This window comes from Podarcis filfolensis (assembly GCF_964270895.1).
Source record: "Podarcis filfolensis genome assembly, chromosome: 14".
Classification (NCBI taxonomy): domain Eukaryota; kingdom Metazoa; phylum Chordata; class Lepidosauria; order Squamata; family Lacertidae; genus Podarcis; species Podarcis filfolensis.
In genome coordinates, this window is record NC_139616.1 from 17,444,983 (window position 1) to 17,463,805 (window position 18,823).

General features: G+C 43.3%; 1 protein-coding gene across 4 annotated transcripts in view; it reads right to left on the reverse strand.

Annotated features, from left to right (window-relative positions):
* Window positions 1-13,096, reverse strand: part of FANCI (FA complementation group I) — a 28,609-nt gene extending 15,513 nt beyond the window's left edge. For 2 of the 4 annotated variants that reach the window (XM_083586241.1, XM_083586239.1), the window contains exons 1-17: window positions 13,011-13,096; window positions 12,640-12,710; window positions 12,030-12,124; window positions 10,786-10,858; window positions 9,915-10,045; window positions 8,498-8,654; window positions 8,347-8,404; window positions 7,455-7,496; window positions 6,825-6,948; window positions 6,258-6,343; window positions 5,945-6,077; window positions 4,554-4,646; window positions 4,236-4,372; window positions 3,717-3,897; window positions 2,722-2,809; window positions 1,414-1,544; window positions 741-811 (exon numbers count right to left, since the gene is read on the reverse strand). In XM_083586241.1, the coding sequence (XP_083442367.1) occupies window positions 741-811; window positions 1,414-1,544; window positions 2,722-2,809; window positions 3,717-3,897; window positions 4,236-4,372; window positions 4,554-4,646; window positions 5,945-6,077; window positions 6,258-6,343; window positions 6,825-6,948; window positions 7,455-7,496; window positions 8,347-8,404; window positions 8,498-8,654; window positions 9,915-10,045; window positions 10,786-10,858; window positions 12,030-12,113 (1,589 nt within the window). In that variant the 5' untranslated portion in view covers window positions 12,114-12,124; window positions 12,640-12,710; window positions 13,011-13,096. Of the gene's footprint in view, window positions 1-740; window positions 812-1,413; window positions 1,545-2,721; window positions 2,810-3,716; window positions 3,898-4,235; window positions 4,373-4,553; window positions 4,647-5,944; window positions 6,078-6,257; window positions 6,344-6,824; window positions 6,949-7,454; window positions 7,497-8,346; window positions 8,405-8,497; window positions 8,655-9,914; window positions 10,046-10,785; window positions 10,859-12,029; window positions 12,125-12,639; window positions 12,711-12,901 lie in introns of all 4 variants that reach the window. The other 2 variants (XM_083586242.1, XM_083586240.1) reach the window with 2 other exon arrangements.
* Window positions 13,097-18,823: the final 5,727 nt, after the last annotated feature.

Sequence of the window (18,823 nt, forward strand, 5' to 3'; positions counted from 1 at the left end):
GCACCCTGTCCTCCCTACCTTGTTCATGCTAGACAAAGCTTGATGAGCTGAATTCCCTTAAAAGTGGAGCGAAGAGATAAAATGACAAACAAACAAACAAACCTAGAGTGGAAAACCACAAAGGTGTGCAGGGTTGCTTGTTTACAGTATGATCAAGTGGATAAAATGTGCTGTGTGTTGTTTTTTAAAAGACAGCAACCCTGTTTTTTAAAGACAGCCACTTATTTTTACATTTTATTATTGGGACCCATTATAAATAATTATTTCCGCCAACCAAGCATGATGAACTTTGGTTCATTTTTCATGTCGTGGAGAAACTAATTCCCCAAGGCTTCAGGAAAGGGCTTACCCACACTTGTCCTGTGCCTAGAAAGTCATGGGTCTAAGCAGAAAACCTACTATTTTGTGCTAAATCAGAACAAACAGCAATCTGCAGAAAACCCAGTTGCTGTTTGCTCTGATTCAGTGCTAAAGACTGGGTTTTTCCAGCCGGGGGGTGGGGAGAGGCAGGGCAAATGGAGTTGTGGGTAAGCCCTTGGGTAAAAAAACTAACGCATGCAGAATTTGGAGCGTATGGCACTCCTGGCGACCCCATCTGGCTCTTGGGACTCTCCTCAGGTTACATCCTCCTTTCCACATGTGTTGTTTACGTGATAAAAGCAGTGAGGGGTGGGAGTAGGGAAACCAAGGAACTCCATAGATGTCTATTTACTTTGAAAGCATAAAAAATGGCAGCTTACCCAGAAAACATTGATTTGCGAAGAACAAGGATCAGAGAGTCCCTCATGGACATGCTAATTTTCAGCAGGGGCTGGGAGAAAAAAAGAATGCATTAAACCAAGTGTTCTGCAGTTTCACTAAAGGAGCAGCAGCAGCAGCAGCAGGAAGGCCAAGAAGAGAGGGATGAGGAGGACATTGTATCAGCATAAGCAATGAGCCACGTCAGTCATTCCCAATCTATGAGCCGCAAGAGAACTGCAAGAAATAAACGGGAAGCCCACAAGCAAGACCTGAGTGTAGCATTTGGTTGACATACAGGTGAAAGCATCACCTAGACTTTAGAATGCCTTGTCAAGGGGAACCTGTCCCACATTCTCCACAACTTTATGCCACTATGCAGAAACATCAGTTTTCTAGCAATTGTCTGGCCTGCTGAATTCTTTGATCTCTGAAACATTAACTTTATATCCCATGCCCTTTCCATCTTTTATTGATTTTTAAATATACGGATGAGATTGCAAGGTGTCTCGAGGATTTGTTTTAAATGGAAAGAAGGGATAAAAAGATATTTTAATGAATGAATTTAAGAGTAGTAATATATTTTGAAGTATTTTTTTTAATATGGTGCACTCTTTCATAAGATATTTTGAGGACTTTTTGAGCTGAAAACTGACCAGTATAAAAGAACTTTACCTGCACGGCCTTAAGCAACCCTTGTACTGTGTCAAGAGGCAGGAATGACAAATGATCAAAGGCCTCTGCGACTTTTGAAGAAGACTGCTGAAGGATGAGCGGGGCAGACAGGATAATACCGGACAACAGATCTGAAAGAGAGAACGGTAACAAGGAGAGCTGCAGCCTTCAATAAGAGAAAGAGAAGGCCAAGATGTCAAGAACCAGGGACAGAAAAAGAAGTGCATTTGATTCGTAGGTTCACAGATCAAGAAAAGACAACTGCACAAATTATGAAGTCACCTTCCAAAAAAAGTAGAACAGTGAAAGATAAGAGGTCATACAACTGACTTTTTCAAATATGTACTCACTAAGGATTGAGGGCCAGACACTAAGTATTTCAGACAAAGACCAAAAAGACTCGTGTTCAAAGCCCTAATCAGCCAGGAAGCTCAGTTAGCAAACGAGAGTCAGTCTCCATCTCTCAACCTAACCTACATCGCAGGGTTGTTATGAGGATAAAATGGGTGTGGGAAAATAACTTTGTATGCAACTGGGGCTCTAACTGGGAATAAACTGCATTTTGACTACAACTGCTACAAACCACTGGTTTTTAGGTTTGGCAGCAATCTGGTGTGATTTCCTTTGCATAAACTCCCTTGGACTTTCTTTGCATAAACTCCCTTTCTGTAAATGGAAAGACTGGTATAGTTTTTCAAAAACAACAAAACATATAATAACAATAAGGTACATGAGAGAGTGTCTAAACCACTGAGCCTCTTGGGCTTGCCAATCGGAAGGTCGGCGGTTCGAATCCCTGCGACTGGGTGAGCTCCCGTTGGTCTGACACGGCTCCTGCCAACCTAGCAGTTTGAAAGCACACCAGTGCAAGTAGATAAATAGGTACCACTGCGGTGGGAAGCTAAACAGCGTTTCCTTGCGCTCTGGTTTCCGTCATGGTGTTTTGTTGTGCCAGAAACAATTTAGTCATGCTGGCCACAGGACCCGGAAAGCTGTCTGTGGACAAACATCAGCTCCCTCGGCCTGAAAGCAAGATGAGCGCCACAACCCCATAGTCGCCTTTGACTGGACTTAATTGTCCAGAGGTCCTTTACCTTTACATTTTTACACAAGAGAGTATGACTGCTATGTGAGACTTCTACTTCTTAAAGACAGACAATTATGGCTCTGGAAAACAGATGGAGCACCACTCCCTTCTGAAGTTGAGGGAGGAAAGAAACCAAGAAGCTGTTGTATCGAACTGTGCAGACATGAGATCATGAGATTTCCCTTGCAATAATGTGCCCCCTTTGCTCATTTCACAGTTACCTAAGAAGTGGCTGATAGGGGAGCCTGCATTTGTGACGACTCTGTTCAGGACCTGCTCCAGTATTTCACTTCTGATTGGTTCATGGACCTGAAAGCAGACAGAAGACTAAAATTCAGTCATAGGTCGACTTTTGAGGCTGTAGCCAGACTTGCAGATTTATCAGACCATAAAAAAAAGTTTACTCCAATATTGCTGCTATGACTAACTGTGATGGGATGGTGAGCTGCTTGTGCGTAAAATCCTGATCCCTCAGAGTTTGGCTAAGTCCCCAAACCTCTGTCTGTGATGGAGCTCCTTAAGCATGGCTCCATCAATCGCTCGTTGAATCGGACAGTGGGCGTTTACGGAACTTCTTCCAGCATAAAAGCTCCTTAACGGAAACGCGTCTTCTGGACTCTCGGCGTGACAGTTTCCGCCGAGGAGTGGGTGTCCCTACGGGAGGTCCTGAAACCTCCCCACTGTTCTCGCTTGAAGTGTCTCTGAGCCCTCCCTCCGACTCACTTTCCCTTGGAACTCCACTTCTCCCCCTGCTGGTCCCCTCCTCCGCTGAGTGGTCTCTCTCACCCTCCATGAGCCCTTTCACCTCCTTCGTCTCAGATGACAGTTCCCTGACACTAACATAGCCCTAACTATGAAGCAAGTGGAAGGAAAGACCCTCATCCGAATTAATGTCCCTCCAGCAAAGGATGATGGATCAGTCATTTTTGGTGCAGACAAAGGCAGCTATCCAACCTCAAAATGTGTGCATGTCACTACTGTGTGCTTAGCTCAGCCTAATCATAAGTTGTGCTCAGAACTGTGACTCGTGCAGGAACGTACAAGGGGTGTGCAATTCCTTCTCTTATATGGTGTAAAAGTAAACATTTTTGGATTTAAGGAAGAAAGGTGTGGCTCCAATTTTAACTGAAAGATTCAACAATGCTTGAAATGTTATCAAAGAACTGGAGAAGATAATATAAATCACAGCTGTTTCCCTATAATGGCATCTCCTTACCTTGAAGGCTTCCAATAGGAGATCAGTTCCCAACTTACAAGCTTGCTGGGCTGGAGTTTTGGAAAGGCCGTGGTTCGTTTCCACGACTTTGCCTCCCAAAGTTCTTTTTGGCCCATAGGAGTCCATCAGGATGAATCCAAGATCCACCAGGCCCCGAGTCACATGATCCCAACCAAACACACTGGATGGAGTCATTAAAAGAAGGGAGAGGGAGACAGCAACTTTAAAAGAACATTTACTTTTTATTCATTTGCTTACGGGCTTTGCATATGGTTCACCACTGTAAGAATAGGTTGCTGAACCAGATGGGCATAAGCAGATTCTTTTATGTACATACTTGGGCATGGGCAGAACCGGGTATTTTTGCAAAGGCAACAATACTCTATAGCATCCTTATCTCCTGACTTACTAAATGTGTGCATTACTATCAAAGAATAATGCCAGGGGTTGAGGAGAGAGAAGAGAAACGGTGAGAAATTTGTCCATCAAGTTCTTCATTGGTAGACTGCAGAAACTCACCTGTTTGCCACAACTTCCAAAACCACGGCAGATATGTCATAGTTTTGAGGAGCCAATTCCTGCAGGAACTTGGAGCCCTGAAGAAACTGCTTGTCCTTGAAGCTCCTCATAACTGAAGATTTCAAAAAGTCAAAGACCTAAAGCACAAAAGTTGAGTGGGCAAGAGAGATTAAGCTTGTCCAATTTCCACCACTGAGTGTCCCAGCCAGAACTAAACATTGCGTGAGCAAACCTGCCAACTAAAAGCTCCATCAGCCCACCTAAATATTCTCTATCAGGCTCACAGATGTAGTCAAGCGCTAGTAGGGAAAGGCATACCTGGTCTTCAAATCGGTGTATTCTGGTCACTGAGAGCAGAATGGTTATGCTGAAGGGACACAAGACCTTGCTAAGATCCCCTTGTTGCTCAGTCTACAAAGCATCAAGCAAATGGAGAAAGTTAGAGGGCTTCATATTTATAATGAGATGATTATATATATACACTGTGTGTGTGTGTGTGTGTGTGTCTGTGATTTATAAAGTAAATGTTTCCTTTTTTATTTAAAACTCTAGTTAGAATGGAAGTTAGACCAATAATGGACATGAGTGTTCCTCTTGTCTCAGCGGACTAAGCTTGGCAGCTATGTCACTGAATCTGTTTCATCATGTAATTTATTCTACATCAAGCTGTCTTATAGTGACTCAGACCATTGATTCATGTAGCTCAGTGTTTTCTGCAACAGCTAGCATTGGCTTAGTTATTCGGACACATAGTTCTCAGCTTTGGTTGAATGTTCAGCTCTTCTAAACTCTTCTAAACAAAAGTCAAAAGCCAAGTTTGCACTTGGATGGCAGAAGCCATCACAGCATTCTTCAAGCCCCTCTTGTGCCCCAAATACTTTTCTCTCCAAAACTTCAACAAAAGATGGGGATGGTTAGGCAGCAGAGTTGGTTCAAGCCTGTGTAAAGCCTTTCGCTCTCCTTTTTACAGGAAAAGAGACCATCTTACAGATAGCCTTCCTAACACAGTCCTCTTTGAGAAACTGCTCGGCTATAAATGCAGCGCTTCGGACTGTTTTGCTCCCACAGCTGTGTAAATGCTGCAGAGCTGAATTCTGAATCTCCCTTCTACCCCTTTCTCTTTGTCTTGCAGGGAGAAAGAGCCAAAAAGAAGACACAAGTCCAGCCACTAGGTCCATGTGGTTGGGTTAACATAAGCAGGGCTGCCAGATTACGTTGATTTTTGTGTCTCTCTTTCTGCAAAAGAGGGGCTCCATTTGGATGTAACATTCCTGATTTAATAAGCCATAATTTATTAACCTGGGAACAAGCATCAGACCCACAGAGCCACACCCCCCATTTCAGCTGCCAGTTTCAGCAATGCAATTGTTTAATGTGGTAAGATGACATTACACCACAGCTCCCTATAAATCAGACATAAAGAAGTGTGGCTTAAAACAACCAGGAACACAGTGCCAAAGCCAGCAAGCATTTCACCCAGCTGAAAAAAAATGAAAGCAGGTAAGACATCACAGAATTCTAGGAGTGACTGGCATTCCAAGCCACAATTAGCTTAGGTCAGAACAATGTCCCACGCGGTGAGTTCAGTCCTAGAAGACTGCTATCAACACAGACCAAACTATATCTAGCATTGGCATAAACAGATTAATGCTACCAATATCTGGCATATCAGCGACATCCTCAGCATCAACATTATGCATTTGATATACCTTTAAGTATTTTATTAGCTCTTTTCCCAAATCCTGGTCCAGAGTAATAGCCAGCACGATATGCAGAATGACGGTGCCTTCCACATGGCGAAGTTGGTCCAGGGGCACTGTGGCTTCTTCAAGGTCCATTGATCTGAAAAGAATCAGTCACAGAGAGGCCAAAGATAGAAAGACAGTTGTGGCAGGGATGGAATAAGGACAACCACAGAGAAACTAAAACAACACATTTGCCCCAGAATCGAAGGTGTCCTTACAGGGAAAAGAGAGTAACAAATATCAGAGTAGAAAAATGAGAATATAAGAGGGGACTCACTCTGAATTTCCCTTCTCTTCTTTTTGCTTTTTATCCATCTGATTGAAAAAGTTGATTATCCCTTCCAAAATGTTTTTCTTGCTGCCCTGAAAGATCACAAGACAAAGTAAACAGAAAGTGCACCACAGTATTACGGTAATAAAGTACAGTAACAATAAACATTCATACAAACATTTGGAGAGAGATTATGTCTCAGTAGTGGAGTGCATGTTTGGATGCAGAAGGTATCAGATTAAAACTTTCTGGCATCTCCAGTTAAAAGGACCAGGTACCAGGAAAGATCTCTCCCCAAGACCCTGAAAAACTTCTAACAATCAGACTAGGCAATGCTGGGCTGAATTGGAAGTTGCTAATGTTTAATGTTAGATAATGTTTTTATATATATTGGAAATCGCCTAGCCAGATGAGAAGGGTATAAATAATAATAATTATTAGTATTATTACTTATTGTTGTTGTTATCATCATCATTATGTGATCTGAGTCACCCACAGAACCTACTGCATGTCAGTTGCAGGGTCCAGGTTTTGAGATTTGCGGAGCCTGGTCAAATTTTCCAAAAAGCTTACCTTTGCAGAAAGCAACAGAAGCTGATAAACTAAAGGAGGGATTTCTTGGAGGTCCAACTGAGAGAACATCCTTAAGACCTTTTCCACCACAAACTGCAGCTCTTCTGCACTCAGTGGGATGTCCCTGCAGAGTAAAGATGAAAGCCAGTCCAGATCATCTACCCAAACATCAGTCCAAAACATCAGCAGAGAAGCCTCTGGGGCCACAAACACCACGGTACAAAAAGCAGCAAATATTATTTATGATTTACATTCATAGCCCACCTTTCCTCCCAGGGGCTCAAGGCAGCCCCACCCCTCAAATTATCTTCACAACAATCCTGTGTGGCAGGTTAGGTTGAGACTGGCCCACAATCATTCATGGTTAAGTGGGGATTTTAACCCAAGTCTCCATGCTCCATGTCTGATACTGTCTCCACTACACTGGCCCCCAAATGGTATATCCCAGAAATTAGCCTTGGATCAAGAACCTTTCCCACTTAGGAAACACTTGGCCAACTAGAACTTCTTCCAAAGTGCAAGCATTGATTTTGACTGACATGCCTAGTGACACTGCTCTCCCCACACCTCTGTAAGTGCTCCCCAAGTCAGCAATGAAAAAAGAAAATAAAAAAATTGTAGAGAGGCTACCTGAACATGGAGGAGAGATGTATCACATGTTGAGGACTCCACCTGCCCATATAAAAATCAATCAGAAGGTTTGAAAACAGAAAATAAAGTACTAACAAAAAATACTTCCAGCAGGGATAGTTGTGTTACACATGACAGTTTGTGAAATAAAGGGGTGGTGAGAGAGATGTCTGTCCCAGTGCACCTACAGTTGGATTAATTGCAATAGCTGCCCTTGAAGATGACTCAGACACTTCAATAGCCAGATTACTGGCTGGGGTCCTAGTTAGAACACATATAATTGCCCCCCTTTTCTAAAAAAGAAAGCAACAACCCTGTACAGGTTGCCAGTTCATTTCCAGATGTGATTCACGGTCCTCATGTCGGTGTTCAAAGCCCTAAAAACTTAGGCCCCAAATATCTGAAAAGACTATCTCCTTCCTTACAGACCCTCTTGGGTGTTAAGACTGGCAGAAGGAGCCTTCTTTGTTATTCTGCCACTCTCAGAAGTTCAGTGGTGGCAGCCCAGGAGAGGCAATTCTCTTTGGCAACCCCTAAGCTGGGGAATTTCCTCCCCAAAGAGGTGTGCCTGGCACCTTTATTGTATAGCTTTTCTAAAATGATGCAGGCACACTTTACCGTGGTCTTTGACACCTAAAAATATATATTTAGGACCCACCCTTGTTCTTCTGATTGTAAAATGTTTTAACTGGTTTTGCTATTGCATTTTTATGTTGTTGCAACTCACCATTTTGGTGGAAGTCAAGTAAGAACACCAAGAAAAATCAGTACCAGAGTTTAACATTTGACTGGGTAAAACATAGCAAAGAGTTGCTTACATAAAACTGGTGCATTCTGAACAATTCTAAAGGCAAGCACAGAACTGCACATGACCTGCTGAAGACATGCCTACCTGCTGGAACAAAGTGTATTGATCAGCTGTTTCTTAAACTCTTCCCCACTCAGCTCACCTGGAAAGGGGTGGGAAAGCACACAGTACAAGGGCACTTAGGACGAGTTGCTAGTCAAATGAAAATAAGGAAGAAAGAAGGGATAGGGCTTACCTGCCCCATAAACCAGCGTCTCTTTAGCTGTCGCTAGCGCAGTCAGAACTGTAGGGAAAAGCTCCAAAGACCTGCCACTGAGCAAGATGCCACCTTTGATAGCTTCAACAAACGAAGTTGCCAGGTCAGCCAATGCAGAACCTGGCAGCTCATGAGCCTGAAAAATGAGGGACAAGATATGGGAAGATGCATATGAAAATATGCACCAAGGGGGTTCCAGACTAAAATAACAAAAGTATTTAAAAAATGCAATCTCAAGTTGCCAGTGAAAAGTGCATTAGAAAGGAACACACTGGGATGTCTTTCCTCAGGTGAAAGGAAGTTAACAGTATCACTTATTTATTACATGACCCATTAGCCACTAAGAACCTGAAGGCCTAGAATGTTCTAACTATATAAACTACCTTCGATCGTAGATTCAAGTAGGTAGCCGTGTTGGTCAGCCATAGTCAAAATAAATTAAAACAATTCTTTAAAAATATAGTTAAAAAGACTCTTCTTAAAAACCTAAAAACTCCCTTAAAAGAATCAAGTCTTCAAAAAGTTATATGATCTAAGAAAGTCTTTAAAAGAATCCTTCCAAAAGAATTTTTAAATTATAATGTAGCACCTTACAGACCAACAGAGTAGTTTTAGATACAAGCTCTCGTGTGCATACACTTCTTCAGATATACTGAAACAGAAGTCATCAGACCCTTATATATAATGAGAGGGAGGGGGGAGGGATTGGGTGATTGGCTACCTTTGATCATGTTAAATATGCACACGTGCAGTGGGGTCCCGATCCTGTAGTTCAAGCACAGAAACTGAGCAGATGAAAACTTTCCTGCCATAGACCTAAGTGGTAGGAGAAGCCTCACTTACAAAATTACACTGTGCTGAACTGTTGTCAAAGGCACAGGTGTAACACCAGGAGGAAACCTATGACCTAGAAATGATTTCATCACCAAGGAGTTGGACAAAGTAATGGCGTGTGCGTATGTGTGTAGAATCCGTGTCTGGGGAACAAGGAGGCTTTGGATCTGGAAAAATCACAGCCTCCCACAATGTGTCCCCATTCGTGGCTCCACCACACACAGAGCATTGGTGGCAAGTCAGTGACCACAGCACCGCTTTCTTCCACCACACTGGGGACTCCTCCATCTGCAGAGAAGGAGGCCCACAATATCAAATAGCCCCTTCCTTACCTACCCTTCTTAATAGTTAAGGATTGCTCTCTAAAGCTGCAATCACATGTAGTGTCTTGAAAATCAGCCCCACTAGATAACATGCATGTTCCGCAACATGCATAGGGTCAGGATTCTCAGGAGATGACCGCAATGTAATTTAAGCGTGGAATCTAGAAGTGGAAGGGAACCATCATCTCCATTACACTTTGCAGAGCTGGAGAAACCAGTCTTGATAACTCCATTCCTACCTCTAACATAAGCAACCGTATAATTTCAGATGCAACTTCCACATGCAGGTCCCCCGACTCCACCAACTGGACACAATGCTTATAAACACTGAGCCTCCTAACAACACCCGTCTGTTGGAAGCAAGGAGAACCTGGAGTGGAATTCCCAAGGGAAACAAAAACAATAAAGAAGTTACTTGAGCAAACATTTTAATACAGTTCTTACAAGAGATAAAAGAGAAGCTGGTGGCCTAGACTTCACCAACACTCTCAATAATTTTTCTGACCATTTACTCACTTTCTTCTGTGCAATTTAAACAGCTAAAGGGTTCTGCATGACTCCCAAATTCCTTTATTAACAGAAGCTCCAAATTAAAATATCCCCTTTCGTAGTCTATATTTTTGTATCTTGTTCACAAATAAACATCAGTTGTGTCCACATGGAATTACTTAACACTGGCACATTTAAGTGATCAGGAAACCCAACTGCTGGGACAAGTTCAAAAGAACTCTCCCCACCTGCAAGCAATACTGTCCAGAACAAGGGTTCTCAAACTGTGGTCTGGGGACCACTTCATTCAGTTGGTCCACAGCATGTCTCTAAAAAAACAAATAAAAATCTAGAAGATTCTTTACAGCACCAATCCCATACTTCTCTGTTCAGTAGCAAGTCCCACTGACATCAGCTGAGTTTACTTCCAGGTAAATGAACATAGGATTGCAGCCACACTCAAGTACTTGCTTAAGGCTGCAATCCTAACCCAGTTCAACAGGACTTGCTTCTGAGTAGATATGATTAGGATTGCACTGTAAGATATCAATGTCATACATGGAACAGTTGGGTAAAAAAACGGATTCATAGATCTGTCTATCACAACTCATTGTGTGGTACCTTTGAAGATTCCTCTCAGGAGGGCACCAATCTCCTTTCCCTTCAAAGCCTGCTTTGTGATTAAGCCTTTCAACTGCAGCAAGAAGGGGGGAAAGCACAAGATTCATTTATCATCACTTTAAGTTTCTACATCCAAGGATAATAGAAACACTGTGTGTAACCAGGTACTAATTTCCATACAATCATCACTAAGACACATAAATTTCCCGCCCTCTTAATACGGTCCTGCAGATACATCCAAAATATTTACTAGCCTACACATACTTACATTAATCATTTGTGGCTGCCTAACCCTAAACTTTTTTCAGTTCTCTATGCCTGATCACCTGGAAGCAACCTCCACTCATCATAGATGACTAGATGAATGGCCTGTTACTAGATAGCCTGACATGCAGTTAAAATACACCATGTTCATGAAAAGGGAGAACCACAGAGGAATGAATGCTCCCAAAAACATTTTTGTGAATTATATACAGTACTACAGTAACACTTGAAGACCATGGAAAACTGGAAGTGGCAATCCACTTGCCTATGATTTCTAAGAGGAGCAAGAAAGGCATTGGATATACTTGTCATTAGCAGTTAGTAAAAGGCAGGAGACTTGGCAACCTTAACACAATGATGAAAAATGGAAGCAAAACAACATTATCTAGCTGTCATAAAACTGTACAGGAGGTAACATTACAGGAGGAGGGAGACGTATAAAAACATACAAATTGTATGAGATTCTGTTTTGGTTCCAGATACTGTATAGTGCAAAATGCAAAAGTTGCAGCACCTTGGCATACGGCAGATGCATAGCTGCCCACTGACAGAGTCACCACAATTTTTACCATTTTCCCGAATGCACGGGACTTCCCACAGCTATGAGTTAATAGAAGGAAACGGAAATACAACAGAAATAAATACAAATATCTAGCGACTTGCAACTCGTGCAATTAGCAAACTATGAATAAAGGTCCATTAATGTACTATATATGGATGCCTCACAATTTGGACACAAAACTACTGATCATGAAAGCCATGATGGTGAAACAAATACACTGAAGAGAATGAGCAATGTCCAAATGAAGGGATAGGAGCGGTTCTCCATGTGTTTTGGGTTGATGGGAGTTGCGAGTTCAGCTACATACACAGGAACACAGGTTCTCTTTCCCTCTTTACAGTCAATCCCAAACAAGGGCAAACTATCAGTGGATTCCCCCCCCCCCAACTGAAATACTGTGGGAATCACAACAGCTCACCTCATTTTCTTTCAGGCTTTGCAGGCATGCCTGAAGTTGCTCAGCTTTTTCATCTGCCGCCAAGGTCAGGATTTTCTGGTCCATTGTTAACAGAGCTGGCGAAACAAAAACAAAAACTTATGATCTGTAAAATTAGCAAAAAGAGATTTAACCTACAGAAACAAACAGAGGAAACTCAGATTGCCTCCGTATCTAAGGCCTCGAGAGGTAAACTGATGCGAATAGCAGCCTCAAACTGTAAAACTTTTTGTGGACTGCACCACTCTGCACTACAAGCGGGGATGTGTTTGAATCCAATAAAAAAAGCGCATTACATAGGTTGGGGTGGGAGGGAACTGAAGCTTGGATGACTCCTTAATGACATGCTGGGGTTGTCTTTGTATTTTTGTATGACTGCAGCAAGTGGGAAAGTATTCAAATGTACAGCCACGTGCCACAACTTTGCTGCAACCGCTGGGTTTCTTTTCACATCTTCTACCAAGCTTCCCTATCTGGGGTGACACAGGTGTATCCACGATGGTGCAACCAACCAGGAAGACTCTTGTTCCAACACACACCACACACACACATAAAGCTCAATAGGCCAATCTCAACCCTCAGCCAAACCTACCTCACAGGGTTGTTACGCTGACAAAACTGGAAATATAGGGAGTGGGAATCATTTATGCCACTTTGAGCTCCCTGTAGGGGAAAAAAATGGTACAGAAACCGTTATAAACAAAAGAGGCACTCTCCACATGCTCAGAGACACCGTTTCCCCTTCCCCTTTTTTTCTAACCTGGCTCAAAGGAAGCCCCCCCCCCAAAAAAAAAAACTTGTCATAATTTTTTTTGGCTAATGACCAACAATCACCGCTCAGCCTCGTGACCCACCTTCGGCCACGACCCCGGCCACGTGACCCTCTCACGTCCCCGTCCGCGCCCCCTCCCGCTGCCGACCCCTTGTTCCTGTTTTGCCTCAGGCGCGGCTTCCCGGCCTCACCTTCCTTCAAAACTTCCCCGCGCGCCGAATTTCCCGCCTGGAACTTCGTCGGCGTTGCCCCGGCAACGGAGTCCCGCCCCTCTCCGAACAGCTTCCGTTTCCCTAGGCAACCCATGCGCCGCCTCCGCTTCGCCGTTGTTCTCCCCCTGCCCCCGCGGCAAGCTAAGTCCCCAGATGGTGCTGTGGCGCAGCGCGTAGGGTGACCGGCGCGGTAATCGGAAGATCGGACGTTCGAGGCTTGCTGCCTGCCAATTTATGAAAAAGGCGGGGACGGGGACAGAAACCAGATAAAAGGGAGCTCACTAAATAGAAGCCCAAAGAGACTCTCCTATGAAGAACGGTTGTAGTGCTTGAGGCTTCTTGCTTTTAGCAAGTTCTTGGTACTTTTTATACAATTATGCATGGATAGAGAAAATTGTTTCTCCCTCTGAACACAAGAAATCATCCAGTGAAGCCGAATGCTGGAAGAAAATCAGGACAGATAAAAGAAATTACAATGGTACCTTGGGTTCTCAAACTTAATATGTTCTGGAAGTCTGTTCCAAAACCAAAGCGTTTCAAAACCAAGGTGCGCTTTCCCATGGAAAGTAATGTAAAATAGATTAATCCATTCCAGACTTTTAAAATTAACCCCTAAAACAGCAATTTAACATGAATTTTACTATCTAACGAGACCATTGATCCATAAAATGAAAGCAATAAACAATGTACTGCAGTCACACAAACAATCAATCACTAGCTGAACTGGGGTTTCACACAGTCACAAAAACAAAAAAACCGCAAAAACAGAAACACAAAATAAATAGCAAAAACAGACAGACCTCAGCGTAACACTCAAAACGGAAGTGTGGCATTCAAAACGGAGCACGTTCAGCTTATGAAAAAAATTCGCAAACCGGAACACTTACTTCCGGGTTTGCAGTGTTTGAGTTCCAACTTGTTTGAGTACCAAGGCATTTGAGAACCAAGGTACCACTATACTTCTTAGCACTGCACGTAATTAAACTATGGAACTCACTCCCACTGGAGGCAGGCAGGGATGGTCACCGACGTGAATGGCTTTATAAGGGGACTGGACTAGATTGGGCTATGGGTGTCATCCAGTAGGTTCTCCTGATGGCAGTGAAGTATACAGTGGTACCTCAGGTTACATATGCTTCAGGTTACATACGCTTCAGGTTACAGACTCCGCTAACCCAGAAATAGTGCTTCAGGCTAAGAACTTTGCTTCAGGATAAGAACAGAAATCATGCTCCGGCGGCGCGGCGGCAGCAGGAGGCCCCATTAGCTAAAGTGGTCTTCAGGTTAAGAACAGTTTCAGGTTAAGTATGGACCTCCAGAACGAATAAAGTTCTTAACCCGAGGTACCACTGTACAGTGTTGTATTAAGCCGCACAGAATAGGCCCACTTAAATTAATGGACCCATTAATGGACCCATTAATTAAAATTAATGGACCCTGTTTATCTTAGTGGATCTACTCTGAGTATACGTTAATTGAAAGCAACCCATAGTCCTTCTGTCATATTCTCTCTTCCACCATCCCAAATGAGGGTCACATCAGCAAGACCTGGGAATCTGCTTCTGCCCTGACCTCATCCAACCTCTCTCTGCAAAACAATCTGATATTTTTTTTAACATTTCATTTACATAACATTTGTTCCAATTGCTGTTGTCCCGTGCAGCCTTAACCCTTGAGTGACTTTTCTTCGCTGCTAAGAGCTCGGACAGAAAGCCCATTCAAGACCTGCCAGGAAGGATGATGATAATAATAATAATATCACCATCGTGAAACCAAATCAGAGTGAGGGTAACACTTCTTGCAGGTTGGCCTTTTCCTGGATTTCTTTCTTGCCTCACGCGTGGCTTGGATCATTTTGTACAAAACCCCTAAGTACCCAGCAACAAGGGGAACCCTTTGTTCCATGAGGCGATTTCAACCTATGTTTAAAAGGAAGCAGAGATTAACCTAAGTGGCCTTTCTTGTTGCAAACACACCGGCTTATTTCTGAAGCTTTCCACAAAAGCCTGAACTGTTCAGAGATGGTAGCTAACACAAGAGAACAGAAGCCATCAGTGGCGCAATTAGGTAGTTTTAGATTAAGGGGCAATTTCTCACTTTTTGCTACTGCACCCATCTAGGTTATATTGGGGGCAGGGGGTGCCCAAATGTGGATTATATACTGTACTTGCAACAGCACTGGAAGCCAGTAACCAGTTTGCTTCATTCCCCTGTATCCAATCCATCGTATCTTCACGTGCTAAAAATTTTTCTTTTCCTTCTCCTCCTGCGATGAGGCTATATTTTAATGTTTCAATATTTTAATGTTGTATTTTAATTTTGTTTTTAAGTTGTAATAATTCAACTTGTTTTTATTATTGCTTGTAAGCCGCTCTGAGCCCGGCCTTGGCTGGGGAGGGCGGGGTATAAATAAAAATTATTATTAATTATTATTATTATTATTATTATTAAAAGAGTTTGCACCAATTTATTTTAGAAAAAACAAAACAAAACACCCTTCCAAGTTGGTTGCGTGAAGCAGCAGCCCTGAAGACTGGTTCAAACATGCAGTTGCTTACCAGTTGCTTTGCAAGCACTGTGTGCTAATATAATTTATACAAGTTTCAAATCTCTAGATGCTAAATCATGAGGATTTTTTTGGGGGGGGCCTGAGTGGCTTTTGGCTGAACCCCATCCATGCCTTGTTCACACAGCTCCATCATTAATTGTCCTATACCTCTTCTCTCCCCCTTTCTCCCTGCCTCACAGTGGAAACTCATTTCTAACCACAGTTCTGGCGATAATGGAATTCAAATCCTTAAATCCCAACACATGGGGAGGGGGAGATTCGCAGGCCACGAAGGACTTGCTCACAAATTTAATGACAGCTGCGCGAATTTTTACAGCTAGGAAGTGGAAGAGGCAAGGTGAATATAAAATGGAAGAATGGTATAAAGAGGTGAGGGATATAGCTGTTAATCATAAATTAACATGTGCTATTAAGGTAAGACGGGACACGGGTGGTGCTGTGGGTTAAACCACAGAGCCTAGGACTTGCCATTCAGAAGGTCGGCAGTTTGAATCCCCGCGACAGGGTGAGCTCCCGTTGCTCAGTCCCTGCTCCTGCCAACCTAGCAGTTTGAAAGCACGTCAAAGTGCAAGTAGATAAATAGGTACACTCCAGTGGGAAGGTAAACTGCATTTCCGTGCGCTGCTCTGGTTCCCCAGAAGCGGCTTAGTCATGCTGGCCACGTGACCTGGAAGCTGTACTTCGGCTTCCTTGGCCAATAAAGCGAGATGAGCGCTGCAACCCCAGAGTCGGCCACAACTGGACCTAATAGTCAGGGGTCCCTTTACCTTTACTATTAAGGTAAGACGGGGAATATGCAGAAGAAATGGTTTTGAGGAAATATGGGAGGCATTTGTAGAATTTATACTGTTAAAACAGAAAGGGGTTAAAGCATCGCAAGAGGTGTTGAAATTTTGGGAGGTTGGATAGTTACAATGGAATGGTCTCAGGGGTGGGGTGTACATATTTATTTTTATTTATTAATTATTATTACTTCATTAAAATATGTAACTATATATAAAAAATAAAAATAAAAACCTCAACACAGTTAGAAAACATGCCCTGCATAAGCTCGCCACAGAGTTGCACCATCCGTTTTGCCACTGTGCCCCCTGCGAAGCCCCCTTTAGTGTGAAGGTCTCTGGACTGAAAGAGGAAGGCAAAAGTGACCGTTGATAATCACTTCTGTCTTTACTGCCAGTGAAGATATACACTTTGTCCTATTCTCTTCGGTCAGAATTCAGCAGAATCTTCTGTTCTGGTTACATAGAAAGAGACTGTGTACCAGTGGTGCTGTCAGAATAGGGCAGAAGTCCAGGGATCCATTCAACAAAATAAGCAGGAGCCCCCACCCAAACACAGCAGAGCTGGCTTGCCACATTTTGAAGAAATCGTGCACAGTACCATTTATTTATAATATTTTTGTTTATTATGCACCCTTCTCCTTGGGTTCCCACAGCAATCTAAAATTGCAACATGAAATGCACTTTAAAACAAATGACAATCCAAAGAATAACAACAGCAAAGTGCACACAGAAAGGAAACACAGAATCAAGTTACATTTGCATTTTTTTGCAGCTGTTGTTGTTAAACTATTTTTTTTAAGCAAATAAAAAAATAACATCAAGCCAGGCTGCAGCCTATAGTGCAACCCCACAAGACCCTGTATGAGTAGGCTTGCCATATGTTAGGAAAATGTCCTGGTTTTTGGGTGTAAAAATGGTGTCGGGGAGGAATTTTGCAGAATCGGCAAAATGTAAGGGGAAACCCAGACGTATGCAATGGAAAAAGCATCAGAAACAGCTCAAAAAGCTTAAAAATCACTATTTCTGGGGTTGTCAGGAATTCTACTTTTTGGAATATGGCAACCCTACCTATGAGGGTTCGTCTTAAGCAGATCCTGCCTGCCTGCACTGGCGGAGCAAGGGGGGTGCAGTGGGTGTGGCCCGTCCAGGGTGTCATCCCTGAGGGGGGGTGACATTGCCGCCCCCCTGGGACGTTCACCCTCCACCGGGTGGTTAGCCTCGACCCGGGTGCAGCTAGCTCCGCCTCTGCCTGCCTGATGCCATTTTCCACCAGTTATGACAAAAATATGTAATATTTAATACCTTTATTGTCAATGTACAACCTGTGTACAATGAAATTAACTGAGCCTCCCCCCCCCCCACATACACTCAACCTCATTGCACTCTGTGTGCTTGTCGTACAAAACACCAACCCCAAAAGTCAGTTGCTCTATATTATTTTCCGTTCAGCAGCCTAACAGCCCACGGATAGAAACTGTTTTTTAGCCTGCTGGTACAACTGATTATACTTCTATATCTCCTGCCCGAGAGTAGAAGATTAAATAGGTGCTGGCCGAGGTGTGAATCGTCCCTGAGAATTTTTCTCACTCTCCTAAGGCAACGATCCCTTGCAATGTCATCTGGCGGGTTCATGAGACAGCCCATGATATCATGTGCTGTGTTCACCACCTTCTGTAAAGACTTTCTGTCCATGGCTGTCAAGCCAACGTACCACACTGTGATACAATATGAGAGGACACTTTCTATTGTGGACCGGTAGAAGGAGGTCATCGATTGTTGTTTAACATTGTTCTTTCGCAAGACCCTGAGGAAATGGAGCCTCTGTTGGGCCTTCCTAACCACCTGAGTTATATTGTTTTTCCAAGTGAGGTCTTCACTAAGGTAAACTCCCAGGAATTTCAAGGAAGAGATTAATACCTAACAAGAAACATTTTGTCCTTGACTAAGGGAAAAGCGAACACCTCCCAACTAAGAGACAAATTGTGGTTGGGATCAAAATTCCTTTCTGGACCAGAAACCAACCAAGTCCACAGTAATGGGCAAACAACAAGGAAGGGTGGCTGGGATGATCCTGCGGTAAAAAGGTGTATATTCTGGGCAGCCAGCTGTGTCCCATCTTGCAACAACTCAGGAGCTCCTATAGGGTTTCACGAGAACTAGGGGTGAGCCAAGGCTGCCTGCACCATTCGGGTTCATCACACAAGGCGGCAAAGAACCTGATTTGAACAACCTGAATTTGTCAGTGAGTGACTGAATCTCACCCCAAAGTAGCAGCAGCCTGTAAGCACCCTTTAAATTGAACCTAGGAGCCAAAGTATGGTGACGTTAAACGCCTGGTTTGGCATTGACCCATAGAAGAGGGAATTTCAGCATGGCTTGCTGCTCCACTAGGGATGAATGAATCCCACAGTTCTGGTTCCTCTCAGTAGGGCTGGCAC